The sequence below is a fragment of the Gymnoscopelus braueri genome (genome assembly GCF_963280865.1).
Source record: "Gymnoscopelus braueri genome assembly, chromosome: 24".
In the NCBI taxonomy this organism is placed as follows: Eukaryota; Metazoa; Chordata; class Actinopteri; order Myctophiformes; family Myctophidae; genus Gymnoscopelus; species Gymnoscopelus braueri.
Genome location: NC_137626.1, coordinates 30,529,808 through 30,555,042, shown reverse-complemented (window position 1 = coordinate 30,555,042; position 25,235 = coordinate 30,529,808). Strand labels below are relative to the sequence as shown.

The window sequence follows — 25,235 nt, the reverse complement described above, 5'->3', positions numbered from 1 at the left end:
GAAGCACACATTTCTGGATACATGACTTTCACTCCACTAAATTTCAAAGACAAATATTGTACTTTTGACTCTTTTGACTTTTGGCTTGACTTTGAAATATAGGGACTTCAAATACACTGAAAATAGTCCAGTTTGTCGGTCTGCTATTTTAGCTATTATTATTTTTAGAAAATTGTTTATAATTTGTACTTTTGAAGTGTTTTTAAAAGCAATTTGCACTTTAACTCAAGTACAAATTTTACTGATTCACTTTCACGTGTAGTGGAGTAATAATGTTTGACCAGGAGCATCTATACTTTGACACTTTGAGTTGAGTACAGTGTCCACCACTGCTCCTGGGCCCAATGCCACCTGCTGCTTGCTCTACAAGCCACGCCTTTATTCTTTTTTCATATATATTCGTCCTTTGTCTCCTTCCTGTCACGTTTCTCTTTCTCTGTCATTCTCACTCTATTTCCCTCGCCCCCACCTCCTCCCCTCCGTCCCCCGACGACATCACACCCCTCTCTCCGCGCTTCTGTCGCCCATACCTCGCCCCCATACCACCAGCGTGATGAAAAGGCAGCAGCTGCCCTCTCTTGTTCATCTCCACTTGACCCACCCCCCCCCCCCCCCTCCAACTGTAAGCCCACCCCACCCCTCTAGACTGGAGACTGTCCCCACTCTCTCAAGAAAGGGGCTGAGGGAGGCATATCGCCCCCGCTTTTCAGCACACATTCCCAAGGGCAGGAATTTGTCCTTGTACTTCCAAGTTACAGGGAGCGAAAGTGGTCCCACTTTGTTTGGAATGAGAGAGGGCGTGCAAGAGAGAAAGAGAGAGAGGGAGGGAGAGGGAGAGGGAGAGGGAGGGAGGGAGGGGGGGCATTGGGATAAATTGGGTTTGTGGCTTCCTGTATCTGCAGCCTTTTCAAGCGTATGACAGATAATTGGGGCATCCCTGCCAGGCGCTCCTCTGCCCACATCACTTCTGGCCGCGGCTGTGCCAGGGCCACCGGCTGGCCAATAATTTGATATACAAAAAGCGAAATTGTTGCCTTTGAAACCCCTAGCTGTCCTCGTTTGAAGGTAATGCACGAGTCAGTCCTGGATCGCTGTTGTCTAATTACGCCGATGCCAAGGGCCTGTTGAAAACACACTGGAGCGCGTGTGGCTTGCTCACAGGCATGTGTGAGCCCCCCCACATACACACACATACCCATGGACACTACTAGCATCTTGTGTGTGTGTCTGTGTGTGTGGTCTTCTTTGTTCTAGACATGATTTGTTAGAAGACTGCAAATGGAAGAATGGAGTAAGATTGGTTTTGATGGTCAGCCGCAACAGAAGGTGGCACGATTGTTTGGAGATGTTCCCTTGCATCAGCCCTGGCACTCTCTGCCACAATATCCACCAGGTCAATTCGTCACACCCGACTGGTGTCTGTGTCGCCAGGACATTTTAGATGGCTTCCCAATAGTGGCTGCTCTGTCTATGATCATTGCTCCCTGGTGAGAGCTTAGCCAAGCCATGATGCTGAGACGAGTGAATGTTCTCTATCCAGCGTGGCACATGTTCAACAGAGTATAACTATACCCGAGAGATGATTCTTTATTATGATTAAGGATACAATGGTTCTGTGAGAGGGCTTTGTACCAAATTGAAAGGAGGCCATGTAGTTTCCAAGATGCAAGGTACTACGTTATTTATTAAAGTGAATGGTGCGTAAATATATTGTGTATATATATATATATATATATATCACGGAGCGCCCCGGTAGTTCACCTGGTTGCATATTAAACATTAGGAAACGCAAAGGCAATGCATTCTTGTCCAATTCTGACCCCAAAATTGCAGCAAAGCTGTCCTCTTACAGTATGTCCTGAATGTAGGAATGAACTTCAAAAGCTTAATTTTAGGATCCAAACTTCAAAAAAAGTTCTGGGTTTTTCTGTTCTGTCACTTCAGTGATTACTGAATTGCCAATCTCACATTAGCAGCTACTCATGTGTAAAATTGGTTCCTTTGATTGGTTGTACTCCAATTATATGGCAGCATACTGCATTGGCATGGGATTAAGTGGATAATTTAAGCCAATTCATTCACAGTTAGAATACTCACGGGTACCATTTTCTGCTGCCCGGGTAATGCCTCTCTTTTGAGGCAATGTACTGTAACGGTCAGTGACTCAGAACAAGACAAGCCACAAGAACAATACAAAAACGGATCAGGCAATAAATCAAAGTTCACAATGTTTAATCCAGTGAACAGGCAAGGTTCCGAACCGATATCAACCAGCGATTGACATAATCACAAAGACTATTTAAACTCATGAAACTCAGCGTCCCTAATCTGGGCATGTCATAATTGGCAAACATATTAGTTAACAAGTTAACAAGGAGTCGCAACGTTTTGACCTTTACAGATCTGTTGTAGATTTGGTGTAGAGGGGTATAGACCCTTGGGGGACCCCGGTCAGCCTATATAGGGTTTAAGTGGTCAATCTCAGGTTTAGAACTTGGCATAGAACTTTAGCATAGAACAACTGTTTTTGGAACATTCATGTCTACATAAAGCATGACTTTTGTGTTCTATTGTGAGGATGTGAAAACACGACACTTCCCAAATGAGTTCTGTCACATGTTGAGAGCTCACCCTGGAAAATCGCCACCAGAAATGTTTCCGTGGTTTTTTTTGTGGGTCTTCCTCTCAATAGAAAGACATTACATATCAGCGTAGAATGATAGGATTCACATTAAATCATCAGCTAAGTTTCCCTTTAAATAATAACATTTTCTTTAACGATGTAATCTATCTTCATTAGTGTCATAACCCACATTTGAGTCCTCAAAATGTGTTTAAAAAAAAAAAACACTGCTTCAGGGGTCTCTAACGTCGAACCTTAGATCAGTATTCTCCCTTTGTGAAAACATATCCAAGGTATGCCACCCGCCCCTCAGGCTTGACCTCTGTGGCGTTTGGGTATACACACAGTCAGTGGCAGGCGTCATTTGTCCGCCGTCACCTAACTGTGGTGTTATCTGTTGAGAGCTAATCCTGGCATGTGGCCAGGCCACAGAAATGCTTATCACACCCAGTTCCCAGGGCCCCTTCAACTCAACCTGTGTCAACAGCATAACCGAACACGCTGTCAGTTGATTTGGCCCATCCGGCCTGTCGGTTCATTTGCAGCACAATGGACATGCTGATCTGCCAGCGTGTCCACCAGGAATTAGGTTACTGGGTATTTTGAAAGAGCCGTCCTTTGTTTACGATTGTGAAAACTAAACGAGATTCTTATTTTTATATCAGGAGTTTAAATCGGGACTTTTCACTCAGAAGTGGATGAAATGCTAAAAAACCCATTTGACATCAGAGAAAGCGTGATCTCATGACCCGCCTCAACCCATCATTAGGCACAAGCTATATCGTTATCTCATTAAGAAACAATTCTCTCTCTCTTTCTCCCCCTCTCTCTCTCCTCGTTCTCTAATGGGTTTGAGATGACTTAGCTGAGTGTGCGGCCGGTTCGGCCATTTTGCATTTGGCTGGCGGCGCTCCGCTCTTGGCTGCGGACCACGGACCTCGCTGTGGCTCCTTTGCCTCGCAGGTGGTGACTCCGGGCTCGGTTCCGCACAGGTGTGTGGTTTTGGCCCGCTGGCCATGCGGAAAGCAAAGTCACTTGGTCCACAGACATTTTGGAGTGGGTGTGAAATTCCGTGGCCCCCATGGACGTCTGCGATTTCCATCCTTCTCTCCCTCTGCGGAAGTTGGCGAGAGTGTGATAGCGGGAGCTCTTAGCCCCAGGTGTGTTGCGGGGGGGAAGAAAGGTTTTCCTTGAATCTTGGCAGAGCTCTGCCTCAGCTCGTCAGGCATCTGTGGCCCCATAATTCCCTCCTCGCTGCTCCCATACCTGTCCAGGAAGCCACGCTGGAAGTCAAATTCCATTAACCCATTAAGACCTGAGGCCGATTCTACAAATGTCCTCTAAATCCTAACGGTTTACTGAAAAACGTATGTTGCTATGTCAGTGGTGGTGTATTTGGTCGCGGACCCCCATTTGAAAATATTTTGTTCCAGGGACCCCCAGAAGCAAAGATTTGAGTTAAAATGTTTGTTTAAAAAATTCAAACATTCATTAATTTTTTTGGGCAGATTTACAAGCTCATAGCACGGCACGAAGTGACGCACAAGGGGACAAGGGGAATGAACATAATATTTTCTGCATCTTGATATTGATATCTTCTTTCGTACCGTTCCTTAAAATGTCTCTATCACACTAGAAGCATGCAATATTATTTCCATACTTGCTCATCTTTCTCTACGTGCCACCTGGCTCGCAGACAGAATCAGAAACACACTATCCTTTTGTTCATGGCTATAGCACGCGTTCCAAAATGAATACCTCATGTACTACTGGCAGATATATCGGTAACGCTATACACACACACACACACACACACACACACACACACACACACACACACACACACACACACACACACACACACACACACACACACACACACACACACACACACACACACACACACACACACACACACACACACACGCTGCCTGCCTGTTGCTAGCAACATGTCCCACTTACCTGTACCACACACTACCTTCTAGCTACTACAATTGCAATGCCCACTAACATGGTTCAGTTAAGTGATTCAACGACTCAAGTTCAACATTTAATTGAATTGATGATTTGAATGTGCATTAGGCCACAGACCCACATTTGATACAATATCAATCTCTGGGACTCCAATCTACACTGTCAAATGTTATTTTAACTCACGAATGGAATCGAATAGAGCCCATAATTATACTCTCAGAGGTCAATCTATCAATCATTTAACTGGGAACCCCCTGGAACCCCCTCAAGGACCCCTGGGTGTCCCTGGCCCCCGACATTGAGAACCAGTGGTTTAGTTTGGTTTAGAACTCCTTTAGAACTCCTTACCGTTCCCTTGATGACTTTGAAGCGTGAGCGCTGGTGTGTAAACCTCCCTCTCCGTCAAATCAACACCCAACCCCACCTCCCCTGCAGCTCTCCTGCAGCTCTCCCTGCCCAATTACAATGAACCTATTCCCAGACCGCCTCTGCGCGCTGATGGAGGAACTGTGGATGTAGTCATGGAGAATGATGATAGCCATCATTTATTTATTAAGGCTCACGTCAACCTCCCAGGCACCCCCCGCCCCTGATTTATCCCAAATGAAACGCCGTCAATCACTCCCATGTCTGTGATTATGATAACAAGACTCCAGCGGGCGTTACAGCAATAACTGCCAGTATATTCTTTTCCACACTTTCACAGTTTTACACACAGGTAACACACGCATACACCACGCACACGCACAGTGCTCCCCTGTACTTTTGAAGGACTGTGTTAAGCATTTCAAAAAGTGCCACAGTATGTATAGAGATTAATATGATGATTATTATTATAATTTATTTATTTTTAAAGATTTTTCTTGGGGCCTACCTTTAATTAATAGTTTACAGTGGAGATGGACAGGAAACGGGGAGAGAGAGATGGGGAGAGGCATGCGGCAAAGATCGTTGGGAACGGGACTCGAACCCGCGATGCGCTGCGAGGCTACATTAGAGCCTAAGTGCCCCCTAGCGGTCCGGGCCATAGAGACTCATTTGTATTAGTTGTTGTAGTTAGTATTATATGGAAGTGCCTGCCAGATAATGATCTATTGTGAGTGACTGGAGGTGGCAGATAGTTTCCTGTTGCCACTCCATGGCACAGTGAGCTGTATTGTATTGGTCTTGGTGGGTTCCGTTTCACTGTGCATTATTCATCCAACCACCCTGTGTGTGGGATTGGTTCTCATATTTGAAACGGTGACGGCTCTCACCTGCCAGTCAATGACCTACGCTTCCACTAGAGATAGCTGAAAAACAAACTTTACCCAGTCAAAATGGGGATAGCGCAAGGCCCTTAGACCTGGCATGAACATTCAGCGTAAATAACAGATCGACAAGCTCTGCTGTTAATCATCCAACTTTCAGTTTATATATACTCCTGACTGAGTAGCTGCAGATCAGTGGTAGGCTCTTTGAATGTTATTCATAAAGCCTGTATCTACCCAAGCTTAGCAAAATAAAATAAAAATAAATAAAAACACGTCGCAACTTGTAGATTGGTTATTTGCATTCTGCGAGACCCCGGTCAATAAGTATATAGAATTGAAGTAGTTATGGTCTGAGAGCAGAGCCACTTAAGTAATAACAAGATCAAAGGAGGCTTTCCAGACTCTGGAATCAATCCAGAGTCACATCAGCCAGACTAGATGGCAGGTAGGTTGAGGAAGTGATTTATTAAGTCCCTCCCAGTTAAAAAAAATCCCCCACAGTATCTCTACTTGTTCATTGACTGAACTGTATATCAGTGTATTTGGCTGCGGACCTGACATCTGTAGAGATTTTGTGCCAGGGACCCCCATAAGAGAAGATGTGTGTTTAAAAGAAAAACTAGTATTGGGGTTGTGATCTTGTAGGTCTACTATTTTTGAATAGCCGAAGTATAAAATGGGGTTAAAGTGGTTAAACTGAATGTGATGCTACATTAACACAATTTGCTGGGGACCCCCTGGAACCCCTCCAAGGACCCCTGGGGGTCCCCAGACCCCACTTTGAGAACCACTTGCTGTAAGGTACTCTGGACAAGAATGTCACCTAATTCCCTCAAAATGCCTAATCAAATCGTTCATTCGTGCGGCTCCCCTCCCCTCCACTATCTGTCACCGGCCCGTCTTTCCTGCTGCGCTACTGTATGTCTCAAAGAAAAATGCTGCTGAGCTGACTGCCAACTCTCCATTTAACAATTATTCACTCCAGGAGCGACTGTTTGGCTATCAACATGAGCTTAAACTCACTGCACATTTCTGAGCAGGGTAAGATAAACTGTAAAAAACAACAACTTTGAACCACAAAAACCTCACAGTCTTTTCCTCTCTGTTTTGCGGTTGGGACACTGTGGCTAGCCTTTGTTGGGGTTTTTGGGGGGAGGAAGCCGCCTCTCGTGTGCAGGGCTGGAGGGGAAGTACCGGAATAGCACTGAGGAAACGGTGTGGTGAACTCCCTTTAATCAAAACACCTAGATCCAATAGAGTTGTGCAGGACTGCAGGGCTGCTGCTGCTGTCAATCAAAGTCTTATTCCTTCATTAGGGCCCCCGCAGGCAGGATATCCTGGACATGGATGGGTGGGAACCGCTGTTGTGCACGTGAGTGGGTAAAGAGTGTCTCTAAAGAGTCGAGTCGTCACTGGGAGTAAAAGTATTTAAGGTCGTAACTCCTAAATGGTTTCAGATCGTATTATTTCTGTCTTGGGGTGCAACAGTTGATCGATGTAATTTAATCAATGATAAAAAACAAATTGGAATAAAATTATTGATTTATAAAATAGCGATAATAGGTGATCTATAAGCTCACAATCTGTCAAGATGAAACGCGTTGTGAGCTTGTAGATCGGCTATTTTTGCATGACGCCTTTGTACGACAGTATGAAATAGGGCTTAATTGGTCAGTAAGCTAATCGATTTAGTAAATAATAAAATAAATCTATTAGAATTTCACATTATTCAGGTTATTCGTTTAATCAAAAAGCAATCAATGGAATAATCACTTAGAAAATTGCAGCCCTGTCCGACATGCAGTGGCAGAAAGAGTAGTTGCTGTGCGCTGCTCTGCAGGGCGTGAGTTGGTGGTGGGAGGGTGGAGGGTGGAGGGTGGTGGTTGTCTTCTAATGAAGCCTACCGGGAAACAACAAAATCCTCCTGCTGCGTCGTAGAAATCACATTGGTTCCACTCCTGTTGTACTGTATCTCCCACAGAAGACGCGATTAGCATTAAATGACACGCTTACAGAAAGAAGACATTTTCTCTTTTCTCTCCGCATTTGTCTACAGAGAGAAAGCGACGGCTTGGAACAACGTCCTGCTGTCCTCTGCTGTAAACCCTACCTACTTCGTTGACCGGGGTCCTCCAGGGGTCTGTCCTTGGATTGGGCCAAGCCTTGGCCCACTCCAAGGACAGACCCCTGGAGGACCCTGTTTTTTTCACTCTACACCACCAAAGTGCTTCAGTGAAAATAGACGATTTACAAGCTATTTTCACAGAATGTTTGGCGTTTACGACATGCCCAGAATATTAAGAGTTCATGTGGTTAACCAGGAGAGAATCCCACTCAGGTTAAGAAATCTCTTCTTTCATAGAGGATGTTTTCACTTTTATTTCAGAAAGTATGTTGAATTCATCAGATGTGTGAAAAGCCTCCCTCAGCTACTGTCATCACAGTGCCTTTGAGCAAGGCGCTTAACCTCCCTCCCACACACACAGCACGCACACACACACTCACTCCCGCTTGCTCCAGAGTAGCGCCTGAGCGTCCAACAACAGTGTTAGATTGTGTTTGTGCTGTGCTGCTCCCAGATGTGTCTGTGCATAACGGTGTGTGAAGCGTGAAGCAGTGCATTGTGGGACGAATAAAGCATCTGTGCACACAGTCTGCTTCACCTGGTTACATAAAACAAAACAAAAAAGAGAGCAAAACACAGGTATCCCGCCTGCCTGTTAGCATGCATGCTAATACACACACACACACACACACACACACACACACACACACACACACACACACACACACACACACACACACACACACACACACACACACACACACACACACCGCACACACAAGCACAGGCAATTACCGACTTTATCGTGATGCTATGGGTTTCAATCTGGCTTAGGAGTATAATAAAACAGAAATGCCTTAAAAGTGTCAAAACACTATCAGAAAGGGAGAATTTTGCTTTCATCTAATCCACCAGCTCTCAGACGGGTTACCATCAAACAGGGTGTATGTACAGTAGTATATCCCAGTTGCGCTCGTAAAAATCATTAAAGGTATTTACTATTTTGCATTTCGCTGGACGAGACCTCAATGTGCTTCAACAAGCAGCATAGAAACCCATTCAACCAGTTGTTTTGCTATTTTCAGTGGTGAGCGGACATCTTTGTGAAGCTGTATTATGCGGTTATACTGGTGATAGTCGGTGGAGCAGATGGAGACTGAAAATGAGAGTGAGAGGGAGAAATGCAGGAGGGGTGGGGGGCGCTGGGCAGGGGGTGTAGGGGTAGTGGGGATGGCAAGGCTAATGGAGTTCATATGCTGGTGCTCATATCGGGGGGGGGGGGGGGGGGGTGCTGAGGGAGGGAGGGGTGGAGGGGGATTGGAATGGGTGAGAGGTCGCTGGGGCCTGACCTCTGCCTGGTCATTAGAGCTTAGATGAAGCATGAAATACAAAGCGGGTTTATTTCTCCACCTTTACAGCCACAGCGAGCAGAGGAATGGACTCTGTCTTATCTGACTTAAACTGCCATTCTATCCCTGCATTCTCTCCTCTCCTCTCCTCTCCTCTCCTCTCCTCTTCTCCCTGTCTTTCGTTGTGTGTGTGTATGTGTGTGTACGTCCACATGTCGCTTCCTGTATGTGTCGTCCACTAAGCCCTTGCATTCGCCCAGTAAACAAGGGAAATGAAATGCAGAAAAAGTTAAAGGCCAGTGCTATTAAGGTCATCACGGATTACGCAGCGTAATTCTCAGACGACGGAGAGGGAGATAAAGACAAGACGGAAAGCTAGACAGAGAGACGCAGGAGAGAGTTGTCTTAATTGTCTTAAAAAACACCTCGTCACCTCCATAGATATGATCCACAGCGACAAGTCGCTCCCCTCCGGCTCGTGCGCCGGAGGCGGCGTTGGCGGGTTGTCGTGGCAACAGCACGGCGGCGGCACAGCTCACCTCATCTTCTCCGCGGGTTGTTTTTTCAGGGAGCGGAGCCGCGACAGAGACCGCCACAAGTCCCGCAGCAAGGACAGCCGCTCGGAGAAGTCTGTCACCATCAACGCGCCGCCCGCTGAGCCACTGCTGGGAGACTCGTCTGTACGGGGGGACGAGGTGCAGGTAGGACAGTGGTTCTCAACCTTTTTATATATTTTTTTAATGACCCCCCCCCCACAATCTAACACTGTAAAATCCTCAGTGGTCTCTCAGAGTTCATTTAACCCATTAAGACCTGAGGCCGTTTCTACAAATGCCTTCTAAACCAGTAGTTCTCAAACTCTTTCGTGCCAAGAATCCCCAAATTGATATATATTTGGCTTCGGACCCCCATCTGAAAAGGTTTTGTGCCAGTGACCCCCAGAAGAGAAGATTTGTGTTAAAAATGTCAAAATTATATTTTGCTGTGAGGTTGTATATCTGCTGTTTTTGAATAGCCAACGCTAAAATCATATAAAAATTACACATTTCCTGGTTTTAATGGGTTAGCTCTGAGAGTGTACAGGATGGTGGAACCAAATGGACCCGAGAGAGTCCATTTGGTTCAGATAGCAATTGGCCAGGTTTGCATTGGTGAAATAGGCTCTCTCTGGTCCCCTCCTTCTCCCCTTCCCTCCCTCCCTCCCTTCCTCCCTCCCTCCCTTTCTGTCTCAGCATGGGCAGCAGGCAGCCATTGTTGCTGGGGTTATTGCGTTGACATGATATCTGCGTGCCCGTCACAGACAGACCCACAGACACCCACCACAACTTGAACTTTATTTCGCAGTTTTGCGTAGGTAATGTGTTACTTAAAAGTAAAGCATTACTCCTCAACACTCTCACAGCTCTCACACATTGATAATTTGCAATTACTGAACCGCGTGGTTACGGTAACAGTTTCAAAACCTCTTGTACGTATAACCTCCAATTATAGAACTATACACAATCGCAATGCGTAGATGATGTGCGATTACGCAGCGCCTCATACAACCTCCAACCATATCGTCTCTGTCGGGTGGAAACCTCATATGTCCAAAACTGTTACTTTTCAGGATAAAAATACAAAAACTGCAAAAGTAGCAGATCGACAAGCTCGAAACGCGTCGCTCCGCGCCGCGTTTCGAGCTTGTCGATCTGCAACTTTAGATGCTTTTGTGTGACGCTGTAGTATGATCAAGTAGGGCGTTAATTTACGCAAAAACACAAAATGTTCAAATATGGAGATCAGAGGTTTCTGCCCGACAGCGATGATATACTGACCTCTCTGCAAAACAAGCTACCCTACAATCTCTCACCCTCATGAGCCATTGTAACTAAACACAACACACAACCTGTCACTACGGTCGTCTCACCACTACCTTCACTACCACTAACCCCACAGTTGCCCACAACCACTGCTAGACAGTAATGAAGTACATTTACTTGGCAAACAATTTAAGTATCTGTACTTTTCTTTGGGGGGAAACTCTTTCACCTCACTACACGACAAATATTGTTCTTTCGCTCTTGATTACTGTACTTTTGACTACATTCACATCCAGTAAGGGACCCCTGGGACCCAAAACGTATAAATATACATTATGAATTAACCACTTAAGCCCTATTTCAAGAATAGTGAAAATAGCAGATCTACAATTGAGCGTGTAAATATGCCATTTTCACTATTTTAGAAAATACCTTTATTTATTTATTTAATTTTGGCAGAAATTCGATATACAATAGCAATGCATTTATATTAAAAAGAAATTTTAAACTTTGTAATTTGTAATCATTTTTTTTAAAGCAAGTACTCCAGTACTGTAACTCATGTACAAATATGCCAGAGCAACTTTCACTTGTATAGTTGAGTAATATTTGACTAGTGGGGGTTGAGTACTTTGTCCACCACTGGCAGTCACTCACCCTCGTAAGCCATTGTATAAACACGACACACACACACACCCTGTCAGTACAGCTATCTCACCTTCACTACCACACGCTAAACCACCAGCGTTACGCACAACCTCCCGCACCGTCTCCCCCACAGTCACTGGCTGCGCCACGGGGCGTCTTTTAGGAAGCCACTTCCCTTTGGAGAAAGGGATTAAACGCAGATTAATCACAAGTCAAGCTAAGGCCAAATGATAATGGTAGTGTATTTACACAGGCCCTTGGCAGGGCCATCTGTGGATTCATGGCGCATGCCAGCAGGGCCTGTCAACTTCTTGGCAAGGGCAGGGCGGGCAATTACTGTACACGGACTTTCAGATCGATGGAAGAATGTGAATGCACAACACGACATTGTTGCATCCTTTCTCCTTGGGATAGAACCAAAATGAAATAGGGTGGGGGGTATTCAGAGATGGATCTATAAGAGAAGGGCAGAAAAGGCTTTAGAAGCTCCTACACTGTAAAATCGGTGTTAATTCATCCGTTTGTAGCTCTGAGAGTGTACACATGTAACCAAATGGACCCTTACGGGTCCATTTGGTTACATTTGTACACTCTCACAGTTCAATTGACACTGAGGAATGTACTATGTACCAAAAGTGGATCAGTCCAAAAACGGTGCAGTACTCTGCATAGATACCAAATTCTCACGAAACGGCACAAACCGAGAGCATGTCTGCACACATGCATTATATAAAGGATTATTTGTTGAAAGACAAATTAAAGGTAGGCCCCTGTTTTTGTGTTCTTAGTATTTGTGTATGAACGCAGTGTATAGCGTATGAGAATGTATAGACAAGGTTATTTATCTGTTGGCTTAATGTTTGACTGCCGGCTACCAGGAAGTGCTTGAGTCGACCGATTCATGGGCGTCTGTGTGCCAGAGAGAGACAGCCAAGAGACTCGTGCATTTTCATTCCCCGTATCGTCCATAAATAGACCCGAGGCTAGGTGGTACGTCGGATCATTTGGTGAACCGTGTGTGTTGGTTTTTTTTTTATGATGGGGAGCGGAGCTCGACTGAATCCTCCAGGTCAGGGGTTCGCAAACTTCTCCATGCCTAGGACCCCCAAATCTCTGGCTGCGGCCCCCCTTTTGTGAATAGGGACCCAAAATAGGGACGCCAGTTTGAAAGAGGTTAAACTGGCACAGTAGTCTTATGAATTGATTTATAATTATTTTTTATTTTTCTATATGCATACATCTCTTTCATGATTTATTTTTCCTCTCATTTCCAATTGGACGCCATGGGTGGCCCCCCTGGCGGCCACAGCCCCCACTTTGAAAACCACAGCTTCAGGTCACTACAGGGCAGAGGATTGTCCCATTTACACCTTTGCTTGCTACACGTTTGCTTGTCCAGTATACGTGCGGTGTGATGGAAGGGTGTTCTGACTAGAGAATGCCCTGTAAACGAAACACCACAGGCTCGATCCCTTCAGACATGAATGACTATCAACAGCCAGGTATTCTCAGACAAGAAGAGACTCGAACCCTTACCATTTCACGCTGCATAAAATGACTACAATCTGCATGTAAAAATACATACATTTCATTTAACTTCTTTCAACCAAGCATCACTATTTTTGGTATGACTTTATAAATATATAATGAATATTTTAGAAAATAGGCCTTAAGTGGTTAATAAGTCTATGTTTCACTCGCATATCTTTGTTGGCAAGAATCTAATTCTTTCCCTACACAGCTATCACCAAGGCGCTTCAGGTGTGCAAAAATCCTTCCTTGTTTATTGATTAAATCGTGAATTCGTATAGAACAATCAGGCAATCATCTTAATTAAATTAAAATAACTGATGTGAAAATCTTATGAAAACCGTTATCCACGATGTCAGGGTTTGCTGGAAGGCTTGAGTGGAAGCCTGACTGACACTTCCAGTGTATCGACTTCAGACGGAGGCTTTGCAGGGCATTAGGGTGTGTAATTGGTCGATTGCCGTGTGATTATTTTCTCTGTCGGGTGGAAACCTTGTATGTCCAAAACAGGAAAAAAGAGAAACTGTGTTCCAATGGATCCAATGTAGTTATTATTTCGTCACAAGCTCTTGTTAACCCATTAATACCTGGAACGCATCTGTGTCACTTTAGATTTCTTTGGCTATTCAAAAATAGCAGATATACAAGCTCATACGAGTGCCGCGCTATGAGCTTGTAGATCTGCTATTTTTGAAAAATCTTGATTTTTTTCAAAAAAAACTGTTAGGATTTAGAAAACATTTTTAAGAATGGTCTCAGGTCTTAATGGGTTAATACTTTTCATTGGTTCAATATTTATAAAGCCCACTCTTCAACGTCACTTGCTGTCAAAAATAGCAGATCCACAAGCTCACGTCGAGAAGTGTTGTGAGCTTGTAGATCGGTTATTTCCCCTACTTTTGCGTGGCGCTCTTGCATGATGAAGTAGGGCATTAATTAGTGCGGGGGAAAAAAAAACTTAAAGTTGATACTGACGGAGATGTCTATGGAGATACAAGGTTTCTGCACGACAGCTAGGAGATGGAATGCAGGCAGTTTAGCTTGCAGGTACTGAAGGATGAAGTGTGCTTTATTTACGTGGAGATCTTTACCTCTTAAAGCTGTCAGGAAATGAAGGAGAGGAAGATGACGGGGGATCGTAACCGGCAGACACGCTGCCTTGGTCATGAATGAAAATATGGCTTACACACTGCTGTACTGTACTATACTGAATAGAAGTACCCCAAAGTACCCCTTGGGATACTAGCAAACCCTTTTCTGAAACACTGCACACACACTATAGGCAGCAGCAGGGGGTCTTCCAGCGATTGAAGTCCCACTTACACCCCTAAATTGACTTTCACTAGGCAGTGGACTCCCATTTCAAATGCTCTGATATGAGAAGATATTTTTCATGAAATGAAATTGCTTAAAATGGCATTATTGTAAGAAATGAGAAATATTGGAAGAAATGGTCACTTGTACTGTCATACATTCTTTGTATTATAATAGTTAATTTACGTGCATTCAATCATAGTGAAATTACTCCTTATTTGGCTGTGGACCCCATGGAACCCCGGACTGCCAGTTTGAAAAACTCTCTATTACACTACCGTCTGGTGTTGTTGAAAAAAACAAAAACAGACAATGACAAATGCAAGCACAAAGACACGGCACAACAACATCCCCTGACCTTCACAGTAAAATCCTCACTTTTAATTTAACTCTGAGAGTGTACTGTAGGTCCATTTTTACACTCTGAGTTAAATTAACATAGAGGATTTCACTGTGTACTTGGCACTCCCTTTCCCTCTTGGTGAGACATTAGTAGCGTGTGTGTGTGTGTGTGCGTGTGCGTGTTCGTGTATATTATTTTTTGTCTGCATACACAAGGTCAACTTGCTGATGCTTGAGTACATTGGCTCTAATACATATTTTTTTTAATTGCACTGTCCTTTTTCAGGCTTTTGCTAGGGCTCAGTACCAGCTCCACAAACTCTGTGGTGAAAGATACGTCAGCAAATAAATAGTGCGGTGCAAAGCCACCCTTTAGGCTATACTTTGCCACATGGATAATTGCAATCAGACGCAAAACAAGGGCAAACTCCACTCAGCTACCAAACTTTACGAGTGTGTTATATCATTAGCAATCATATCATTTTGTGAATCTGACCTCAAGATGGGCAGATAACAGGCGCAATTGACGCACAATTCATGCTGCAACCAGCCAGTGCAACCCATTCTTTGTCAGTTTATTGTGTAGAGGAAGGGTCTAATTTTAAACACATGACAGGATTACCCAGAAGAGCAGAGATGTCCTCAGTAGCTTGGCTCTCTGCATGTCTCATTCATGCTGTGGGCTGTAGGAGTGCCACTGACAGGGTGTGGAGTGTTGGCTTTAGTTAGAGCAATCAGGGCCACCGATCCCACAGAGAGAGAGAGAGAGAGGCTCATTTCAATTCTGAGCCTGTGTGTGTGTGTGTGTTGTGTGTGTGAGTGTATTTGCACGTGCGAGGGAAAGAGGGAAATGTATTTTGACAGCAGTGTGTGTGTGTGTGTGTGTGTGTCACACTAAGCTGTGTCAGAGTCTCAGTGTGCAGAGCTGCGTTGATTACCCCACTAGTGGGACTTCATCAGAGCCCTGTCTGAGAGCACAGCACTCCGCTGGAAGCGGAGACATCTCCGCAACTCGGCGAGAGTCACCTCTGTGATGATGCATGTGTTAATACGATATAACTAGTTAAAAATATGTATGCTAGACTAGAGTGTGTTAATACAATTTAACTAGTTCATCTGCAGTGGTTGGAGGCGGTCTCCCTACTCTTCCAATGAGACATTTAGACAAGTAAAAATAGCATACCATTAATATGTGCTGTCCCTCCCAAATAAAACGTATAAATAAAATACTAAGATCTCAAATTTATACATGGCTTTTCTTACCAGCCTACAGGCACTCCTAACCACCTGTAACTCCACAAACTTCTCGGTTGGTTTCTAACCTCCTCTGCGCTCATGGACGCTCCCTTGCGTGGGCCTCGGTGTACATTTCCAGTTTAATTGCTCGATGTGTTTGAACAACACTTGACGCTCACCCAACAGACTGCTGCTGCTCAGGGAAGCAGGCCAGAGCTGCAGGCTGTATTATGCTAATGCGGCCATTCCCAGCCAATGGGTCGGGATTGGGACCCGTTTCTGGGTCATGCAACCATTTTTATGGATCGCAAGTAAATATGCACTTCTTTTTTTTTACGTTTCCGGTCCTCCCTTAAGACAATTTTATTATAAGATTTGGAGGGAAAGAAATCTAACATTTTTCCAAAGGATTTCAGAAATTCCCCCAAAAAACTAAATCCATACAAACTTATAAAATTTGTGAAGATAGCAAATCTACAAACTCGCAATACGTCGCAATGCGACCCGTTTCGAGGTTGTAGATCGGCTAATTCCACAGTTTCTGAAATAGGGCTTAAGTGATTAATTCATGACGTATTTTATTTTTGTACGTCGGGAGGCCTGGGGAGATGGCGAATTTCTCTTTTGTGTCTCGAGCTAAAAGGTTTGGGAACCACTGTGCAATATTGCATTAGCTGCACTCTCTCTCAGACGCACAACCCTCCAAACCGAGTAATAATGACAGCAATACCTGACTGAGGCTGCCCCCCCCCCCCCCCCGCAACTGTGTCCTGTTTTTCTGGCTGGGTTCAGTGTTGCCATGTCCGCTTATTATTAGCGACTTTGGGTTTCTTTTTCCGTCATACAGTCTGGAGCACGGAAGCTCTAAAAATGATCAAGCGATAGAGCGGATGTGACGCTTCCTCCCCACTCCCCCAGGTGTAGTTCTAGACTCTATATAGCATTCGGAGATTGTGGAATAGTTAGGCTACGCGTGAGAGACCATGTTTTCATAGGGTTGCTTGTTTCTCTCACAAAACATGGCAACACTGGCAGGGTTGTCATGAAGGACAATGGAGCTCGGTGTGAAGCTTAAGGCCCCTAAGCACTGTATGAGCCTGGTATAGACGGATGTAAACCAAACGACTGGGGTCCGGTGTGTCTTTAGCTTTATGTAACTGGATACGGGATGAGGGTTAGCTGGAGGTGAGCGAGCGTAGCTTATAGGCTAAAACGTAGCCGGCCCTGGCTTTGTAGTCGCGGAATTCGCGGGAGCCGGACGCCATTGAAAGAGGTGGCACATAGGAGGGGAAGGTGATCCCTTATTTAAACCACCGGGCGTTCTTTTGGTAATTGGTGCTCTCTCTCCCCCCCGTACACACAGAGCTCTGTTTGAAACACAAAGTGGTTTCATTTATAGTTCACTGGTTGTTCCACTGGAACACACAATACTGTTTGTTTGTGTGCATGTGTGTGTGTGTCCGTGTGTCCGTGTGTCTGTGTGTCTGTGGGTGTGTGTGAGAGTGTGCGTGTGTGTGTGTGTGTGTTGGTTTGATTGTGTTGGGCTGTGTCGCACATGGCTGCTGAGTATGGCTGGGCTGTTAACTGAAAATATATATAACCGACTTAACCCATTTAGACCTGAGGCCGATTTTAAAAACGCCTTCTACATTCTAACCGAATTTTTCTGAAAATCTTTTTTATTCCAGAAATGTTAGAGATTCCTGTTGCTCTAGTCTGTACATAGCAACATCTAAAATGACACAAATGCTTTCCCAGTTTTATAGGTATGACAACGTATAGGCTTTCCCGGTCTGTAGATATAGTAATGGAATAATTGTCTTATTATATCAACAAATATTTTTTTATAATAGACTAAATCAACTAGTCTGATTAACCACTTAAGCTCTGTATTATATTTCATGGTACAATTGTGGCGTGCAAAAAATATTGAAAATAGCCGATGAGCTTGTAGATCTGCTATTTTTTCTTTTAAAATTTTCATTAATCGCAATCGAGGCAAAAGTGATATTGATTTGAAGTCCATATCGCTCAGCCCTGCTACTGAGACTGAGGGGGGAATGAAGACCTGCATCCTTTTAGCCCATAATGGTACATGACTGGACATCACTAATCTATAAACCATTCCAATTAAAAGCATTAAAATCCTGTTACAAGCTGCATTATGCCAGAAAACGCAGACGCATGCATCTATCTCTCTCTCTCTCTCTTGTCCGGTCGAAAACGCCCCTCAAACATTCTCTGCTTGCACTCGTGTGCCCACACCACCCTCCATACTGATTTACCTTCCACTCACCCTTCCACTTGTCGGCAGCTCAGCTCCCTCTAATTAAACTCAGCTGCTCTGCCATCTCAGCTGTTTTCAACGGGCGGGAGGGTGGGGGCGGTATATATATGGGGTGGGTGGGTTGGTACGGTTGTGCGGCTGCCTGTGTTTACAACGGTAACGACGGTATTAACTGTGCCATTCCTAGGCAGACCACAGCGCAGGTAACACCTCTCCTCCTCTCCATCCGGGAGGCGCGGACCCCACGATGTCGGGCACTTGGACGGAGCGGAGCTCTTGCATTCACGCTTGGGATCCCTGTCCCATGGTGAGTGGTCTTCACGACTCTCTTGCCCACCCCACTCCCACCCACCCACCCACCCACAAGTTGAGCCAGGGCTCCTTTCATGTCTGTCCCGAGCCCCATGCGGTGTGTTGTCTGTGTCTGTGTGTGTGTGTGTGTGTGTGTGTGTGTACCTGTGTTTGTTCTCTCCCTTGTGTCATCACTATGCTCTGATCTGTGTGGGTGGGCTACACTGAGGGACGAGGTAGAAAGAAAGAAAGAGAGAAAGAAAGGGCAAACAGTTTTGGGGATGGGTTTGATGTTTGTTGGACATTTTTGACACATTATCTGGGGAGAGGTTTTGCCGTGTTTGGGTGTGCTGTTTAAACATCTGAGGCGAGCCTCCATGCAATTCATTGCTAATTAAGCAGTTCCATCTTCAGCTGTGTGTTTGAGGGCGGGTTTAGTACTTTTTAAGGCGGTTGTGTCGCGGCAGCGAGTGATATATAGCGGGAGAGCACGCGGCCAGCTGTGTGCGACGGCGTGCCGTTCTTGCACCTGTGTTGCGTCAAACCTTCGGCTCGCACAAGGCATTGGTCAGTCGGTCAGACCTGCAGGGCCCAGGTGAGCTGTTACCTTGCATACACAGGAGACACACATCTACTGACGCATACGCAGACATCATGAGTGCACACACACACACACACACACACACACACACACACACACACACACACACACACACACACACACACACACACACACACACACACACACACACACACACACACACACACACACACACACACACACGAGAGAGCTACGCCATCGCCTACAGGGTGACACCGTAGTGCTCACTGGGCTGGAAGCAATGGATGGAGAGTGGAGCCGAGGCGTAGGGGAGGAAGGAGGAGGAGGAGAAGGAGGGGGGAGAGCATGAGAGAGAGGTCGCCTCGAGGCAGGAGGCGGATATATGGGAGGAGAGAGGGGAGTTTGAACAAGGAGAGGAGAAGAATGAACAGAGTGGAGGAAATGAGAGAGAGAGAGAGGGGGAGAGGGGTAGAGGGAGGGAGAGAGAGTCACTGGTAAGTCCCTTCTGCAGCTAATTGGTGTGTTATTTTGTTTACCTACCTCTCTCTCCCATCTCTCTGTCTCTCTCTATGGAGAGCAGCTGTTTGTTTAATGGACAATCCTCCCTCCTTATTTCTCCGTCCAAGTTCCCCCACCCCCTGCTGTCAGGACATCTCACGTTAACTCTGCATTGCTCTTTCACTCTCTCTCTCTCTCTTTCTCTCCCCCCTCTCTCTCTTTCTCTCCCCCCCTCTCTCTCTTCCTCTTCCTCTCTCTCTCCGTCTTTTCTCCACAAAGCCACTCGCATTAAAGTGGCGAGTGAGTCCCATACAATACCTCCTCAGGCATGATGGGAGAGATTTCTATATCAGGACGGATAAAGCGAGAGGGGCTGGGCTGCAGATCAGCAGAGGCAGAGGTCACACACACACACACACACACACACACACACTCACACTCTCGAGGGATGCTGAGCGGTGAACACGTTCTGATTATGGAGCTGTTGTTTGTGCGTGGCACTGCCGCAGCGAAGTACACGTGAGGTTTGGTGGGTTTTACAGCGACGTCCAGGTCCTAGGTTTTTGGAGGGGTGGTCTGGGGGGGGCCGGGCATGCAGTCGCCAACGGTGATGGAGCCCGTGGAGGTGGATGAGGTGCTGGAGGTTTTTGTGTTGTGCGAGCCTTCCGAGGACACAAAGGAAGCGGTCATCGGCACCACCATAGAAGAAGACTCAAACACTACCTCGCCACGCGAGCTCAGTCCTGGGCCGGGGACTAAGTCAGCCCAGGTAAGGCTAATTGGCTCGACGGGCTGACTCCCTCCCTCCCTCTCCCTAATTGGATGGTTTGACAGCTTGACGTGTCTCAACGCCACTTGGCGTTAATGGCATGCGAGTTATTGGCTGATTGACACGCCGATTGTTGTCATAAAGTGAATAAATCCAGGATCTTTTTCTGTGGGCGTCATTTCAGGTTTCGTGCTGTTGAAATGTTAACTAAATACAGTGTTTTTTTTCTCGTGTGACTTAGGATGCAGGGCCTACTGAGGCAGGAACTATGCGTGTGAGAGAGATGCATTTAAAATCCTGAGTGTTCATTTGACTCTGAGAGTGTGCAAATGGACCCCTTCGGGTCCATTTGCACACTCTCGGAGTCCAACGAACACTCAGGATTCTACTGTGTACGTGCTGGGCACGGGCGCTTGTTTGGACAGGAACGTTAAATTTAGCAGCAGAGCACAATGTTTTGTTGTTGTGCTGCAGCATCTGGGTCTCTCTGTTTACAACAGAACCCAAATCTCTTTGACTCTAACCAGTTTGTCATTACATATTTCACCGTTGCTTCCCAACCTTTTCATTTGATTTCAGGGACCCCCAATTTGATATGCATTAGGCCATGGACCTTTTAATCTCTGGGACCCCTATCTGAAAAGAGTTGTGTTATTTGTTTGGACCAATATGTTCTGTCATTTGGTACAGAATTAATGTATTGTCTATGTTGCTAAAGGTACTGTAACAGTGAAACTCTTATCAAAATAGACATTCTTGAATGTCCTCTAGTTGTGTTTAATTGTACATATAACAATGGTGAAGCCGGGGACCCCCTGGAAACCACTGAAGGACCCCTGGGGGTCCCCGGACCCCACGTTGAACACCACACTAGAAAACCACTGCATTACATTACATTAGCATCACTTTGGATGGAATCTGTCTTCTTGACACCCTGCCCTCTCTCCCACATTAAGCATAGCATCCCTATTCTGGAAATGTCATATTAGGCGAAAATAGCTGATCCAACAAGCTCTCAACGCGTGAGCTTGTAGATCGTCTATTTTTGGCGGAGAGATTTGCTGTAAAGGGGGAAAAAATTAGGATGTCCAAGTATAGACCGCGTCTACAAAGTATAAAAGGTTTAAGTGCATAACATCCAAGTGATTATAACGTAGTTAATCTGGACGTTCTCCATTTTCCCGAATGGCTACGTTGAAGCGTGTAAAATCGCAGTGAGTGAATAATCTCTTTCACCATGTACTGTCTATAATTATAACTCCTTTCCACTTGGCAGCCTGATTCTTAGCCCTCCATTGTCTCCCCCCATCTCTCCTCTATCCCATGTACGTATTTCTTGGGGAAACATCGCTTAAGTGATTACCCTCCCTGTTCCAACAAGCCTTTTGGCAGCTGCTCGTCCTGTGTCCGCACTCAGAGCCAAGGGTAGGTTTAAATGCATGTGAAAAGCCCTTAGGAATGCGTGCAGGCTGTTGCTTTACTTTACCCAAACAAAACATATACTGCACACACACACACACACACACATACACATACACATACACATACACATACACACACACACACACACACACATACAGTATGCATTATGCAGTGCACACAAAGTTGCCATACCCTTGTAGTGGAGATGCATGCATTGTCCATGCATCCATGCTTGCACAAACATAGGATACTTTCACAAACATAGACACACATGCACATGCATGCGCACACGCACTGTACACAGGAGTGTGTCTAGGCTGGAAGAGCATTTTGTTCTGCGCTGAGCGAAGGGAGCTTTGTTTTATCGTTCACAGTAAAGTCCTAATTTAACTCCAAGAGTGTTCAAATGGACGCGTCCATTTGATTCCATTCTTGGAGTTGTGTAGGCCATCTACTCGCTGAGCGACCGACCAGAGGCTTTTAACGGACGCTGGGTTTACTGTGAGAGACAATAGGAGTTATTTATGGAGGAACACTCCCACGAAAAGGGTTGCAAATGCACAGCGATGGGGATTAGAGCAAAAGTTATGCGTGTGCAAGCGCGAAACGTGCACATACGCAGAAGAATGGGCCATCTTGGATTTTTGTGTTTTATCGGGCTGATCGTTTCCACACAGCCCTTTGCTCTGTTCTCGTTTTTCAATGGGAGGAAGCGAGGCTCAGGTCACCCCTGTGACACCGATACACGGGCGCCTGAGAAACGGAGCAGAGAAACATTCGGGACAGGAGATTTGGTATATGCTTTATGTTTAGTTTTGCCTGTGAGGCCCAGGTTTCTCCACAGTTCTGCATAGTTTAAAATTGGACAGAAGAAATTGGATAGAGAAAATGATCAGCACAGGGGAGCGCAACCACCTCTTTTTGATCTGCCGGGTGATCAGATTGGGCTATTGAGGTGATCAATTGAGTTGATCAAAAACAACCGTAACTAACCATTATTGTTTGATGTGCATAAATCATTTCTCACCAGATAGTCAGAATCTTAATTTTGTTATTCATTTTAAATTATTTACTTATTCTTTGTTAGCTTTTTTTTATGAGCTTCATGACTTATTCTATGCTTGTGATATAATATATCGTCAGTGTCCAGCCGGGACCAGCTAACTCCATTTTCAGTTTTTTTTTTTTTTTTTTTCATAAATCAACGCTATTGAACCCCCTCTACATCTGTGTAATTTTTTTTTAAATAATAACATATGAAAAGTATTAAAAAGCGCCTCTGACGAAAACTCCTAACTCCATTGGACCCTCAAACTGTCCGTCAAAAACAAACAACTCCCCCCTCCTCTCAGGCTCTCGAGAAGCTCTGCTCTGTATGAGGCAGACAGGGAGAAGATTTTTCAATGCTTTTGGGAGAACATAAACTGGGAAGAGAAGAGAATGTATGTGCAAGGTTTGATAGATGTCACCCCAGTAAATAGTCCATGAGCCAGAGCCCCAAAATTGAGCAATGATTATCGAAAGAGTGGGCAAAACCAAACCTATATTAAATTATTCATAGGGTCAATACGAGTAAATAAATATATGATAACCTTTCCACAGGAGCAGCTTTTTCATGGTTATCACACATTTTGTTTTTGTTTTTCCCCATACGTACATGACAGGTGAAAAAATGACAAAATTTAAAAAAGAGTTATCATAATGAAACTTCCTGAGTTGATTACTTTCATGAAGACAATGATTTATCGTATTACAAGTTTTCTGAAATTGTATATTTAAATATGCAAATTAGGCATTAGGAAAATATGCCCAAATTTGCATAACTTTCCAGAATCAACATTGGAACATTGGACAAAGCCAGAGTCAACATACTTATTTAATTTTGTTAAAGGGATACTTCACTTTCGGGCCGGGGACACATTTAAAAAAAATATTAAAAATAAATGAAAAAAGTTATGGAAAATTCATGGCCCCCTCACGACACGCAGTGTCCTACTAATGTGTGAGGGGGCCATGAATTTTCCATAACTTTTTTCATTTATTTTTAATATTTTTTTTAAATGTGTCCCCGGCCCGAAAGTGAAGTATCCCTTTAAGATGTTGGAGTCAAAGGTTTTTAACGAGGGAATATTCAATATCTGGCTCAATTTTGGGGCTCTGGCTCATGGACTAAATGCCTAATTTGCATATCTAAATATACAATTTCAGAAAACTTGTAATACGATAAATCATTGTCTTCATGTAAGTAATCAACTCAGGAAGTTTCATTATGATAACTCTTTTTTAAATTTTGTCATTTCTTTCACCTGTCATGTACGTATGGGGAAAATAACAAAATGTGTGATAACCATGAAAAAGCTGCTCCTGTGGAGAGGTTATCATATATTTATTTACTCGTATTGACCCTATGAACAATTTAATATAGGTTTGGTTTTGCCCACTCTTTCGATAATGAAATCTTGTCTGGCTCATGGACTAAAAGAGGAGAAGGGTGTCTTCACAAAGGTCATCTGCTCGTGTTTTCTTTTTAAATGTTAATGGACAGAGAATGAGTGTGTGCAGGAGTTTGTTTCAAACATCTCCAAGAGCTCAAGGAGATCATGCCAAAAGACTTTCACAGCTTTTATGACAATCTAAAGCACTAAGAAACACCCACCACACACACGCAACACACAACACACAACACACAACAGTGTGATAATAAAATGTTGATAGGTATATGATAGGTAAATTCAACTGTGGTTGTTATTGTTAGTGCAGTAGGCTACAGATTTGATAGGCTACAGATTCTATTTTTCATGAATGTATTTTGTATTTATATGCCATTTATTTATTGTTGGTGTGCCATGATCGCTTTTGTTAAATACATGATTGAGTATTGAGGCAGAATTGTTTGTTGCACTCAACTGTAGAAGAACAACAGTGGTAACAGTTAGATCCATGGTTGTTTACAATGCATGTTAAAATAAAAGTTGTTTAAGTACAGAATTTAGCTTGATCTATAGTATATGAGGATGGCGCTCACCATAAATAGCTGATCTCCAAGCTCACAATGCGTTGTGATGTGTTGTGAGCTTTGAGATCCATTGCCAGCTGTTCTTATCAATGATGGACAAAACCTCCTAACTCCACTTGCACTGGATTTGGGTAAAGTGTTGATAATATAATGACACATGCAAGTATCTGATAATATATAAAGTCACAATACCAAGTTTGATGAGGCAGTATTGCTTTGTTTTAAAAAGATAAGGTTTTCTTCATTTTCTGAAA

At 44.5% G+C, this 25,235-nt stretch overlaps 1 protein-coding gene across 4 annotated transcripts in view; it reads left to right on the top strand.

Annotated features, from left to right (window-relative positions):
• The window catches only part of LOC308080299 (vang-like protein 1), an 84,993-nt gene that overhangs the window by 17,593 nt on the left and 42,165 nt on the right, over positions 1–25,235 (top strand). For 2 of the 4 annotated variants that reach the window (XM_080422095.1, XM_080422096.1), the window contains 2 exons: positions 9,833–9,965; positions 18,611–18,730. In XM_080422095.1, the coding sequence (XP_080278221.1) occupies positions 9,833–9,965; positions 18,611–18,730 (253 nt within the window). Of the gene's footprint in view, positions 1–9,832; positions 9,966–18,610; positions 18,731–20,374; positions 20,544–25,235 lie in introns of those variants that run through there. The other 2 variants (XM_080422097.1, XM_080422098.1) reach the window with 2 other exon arrangements.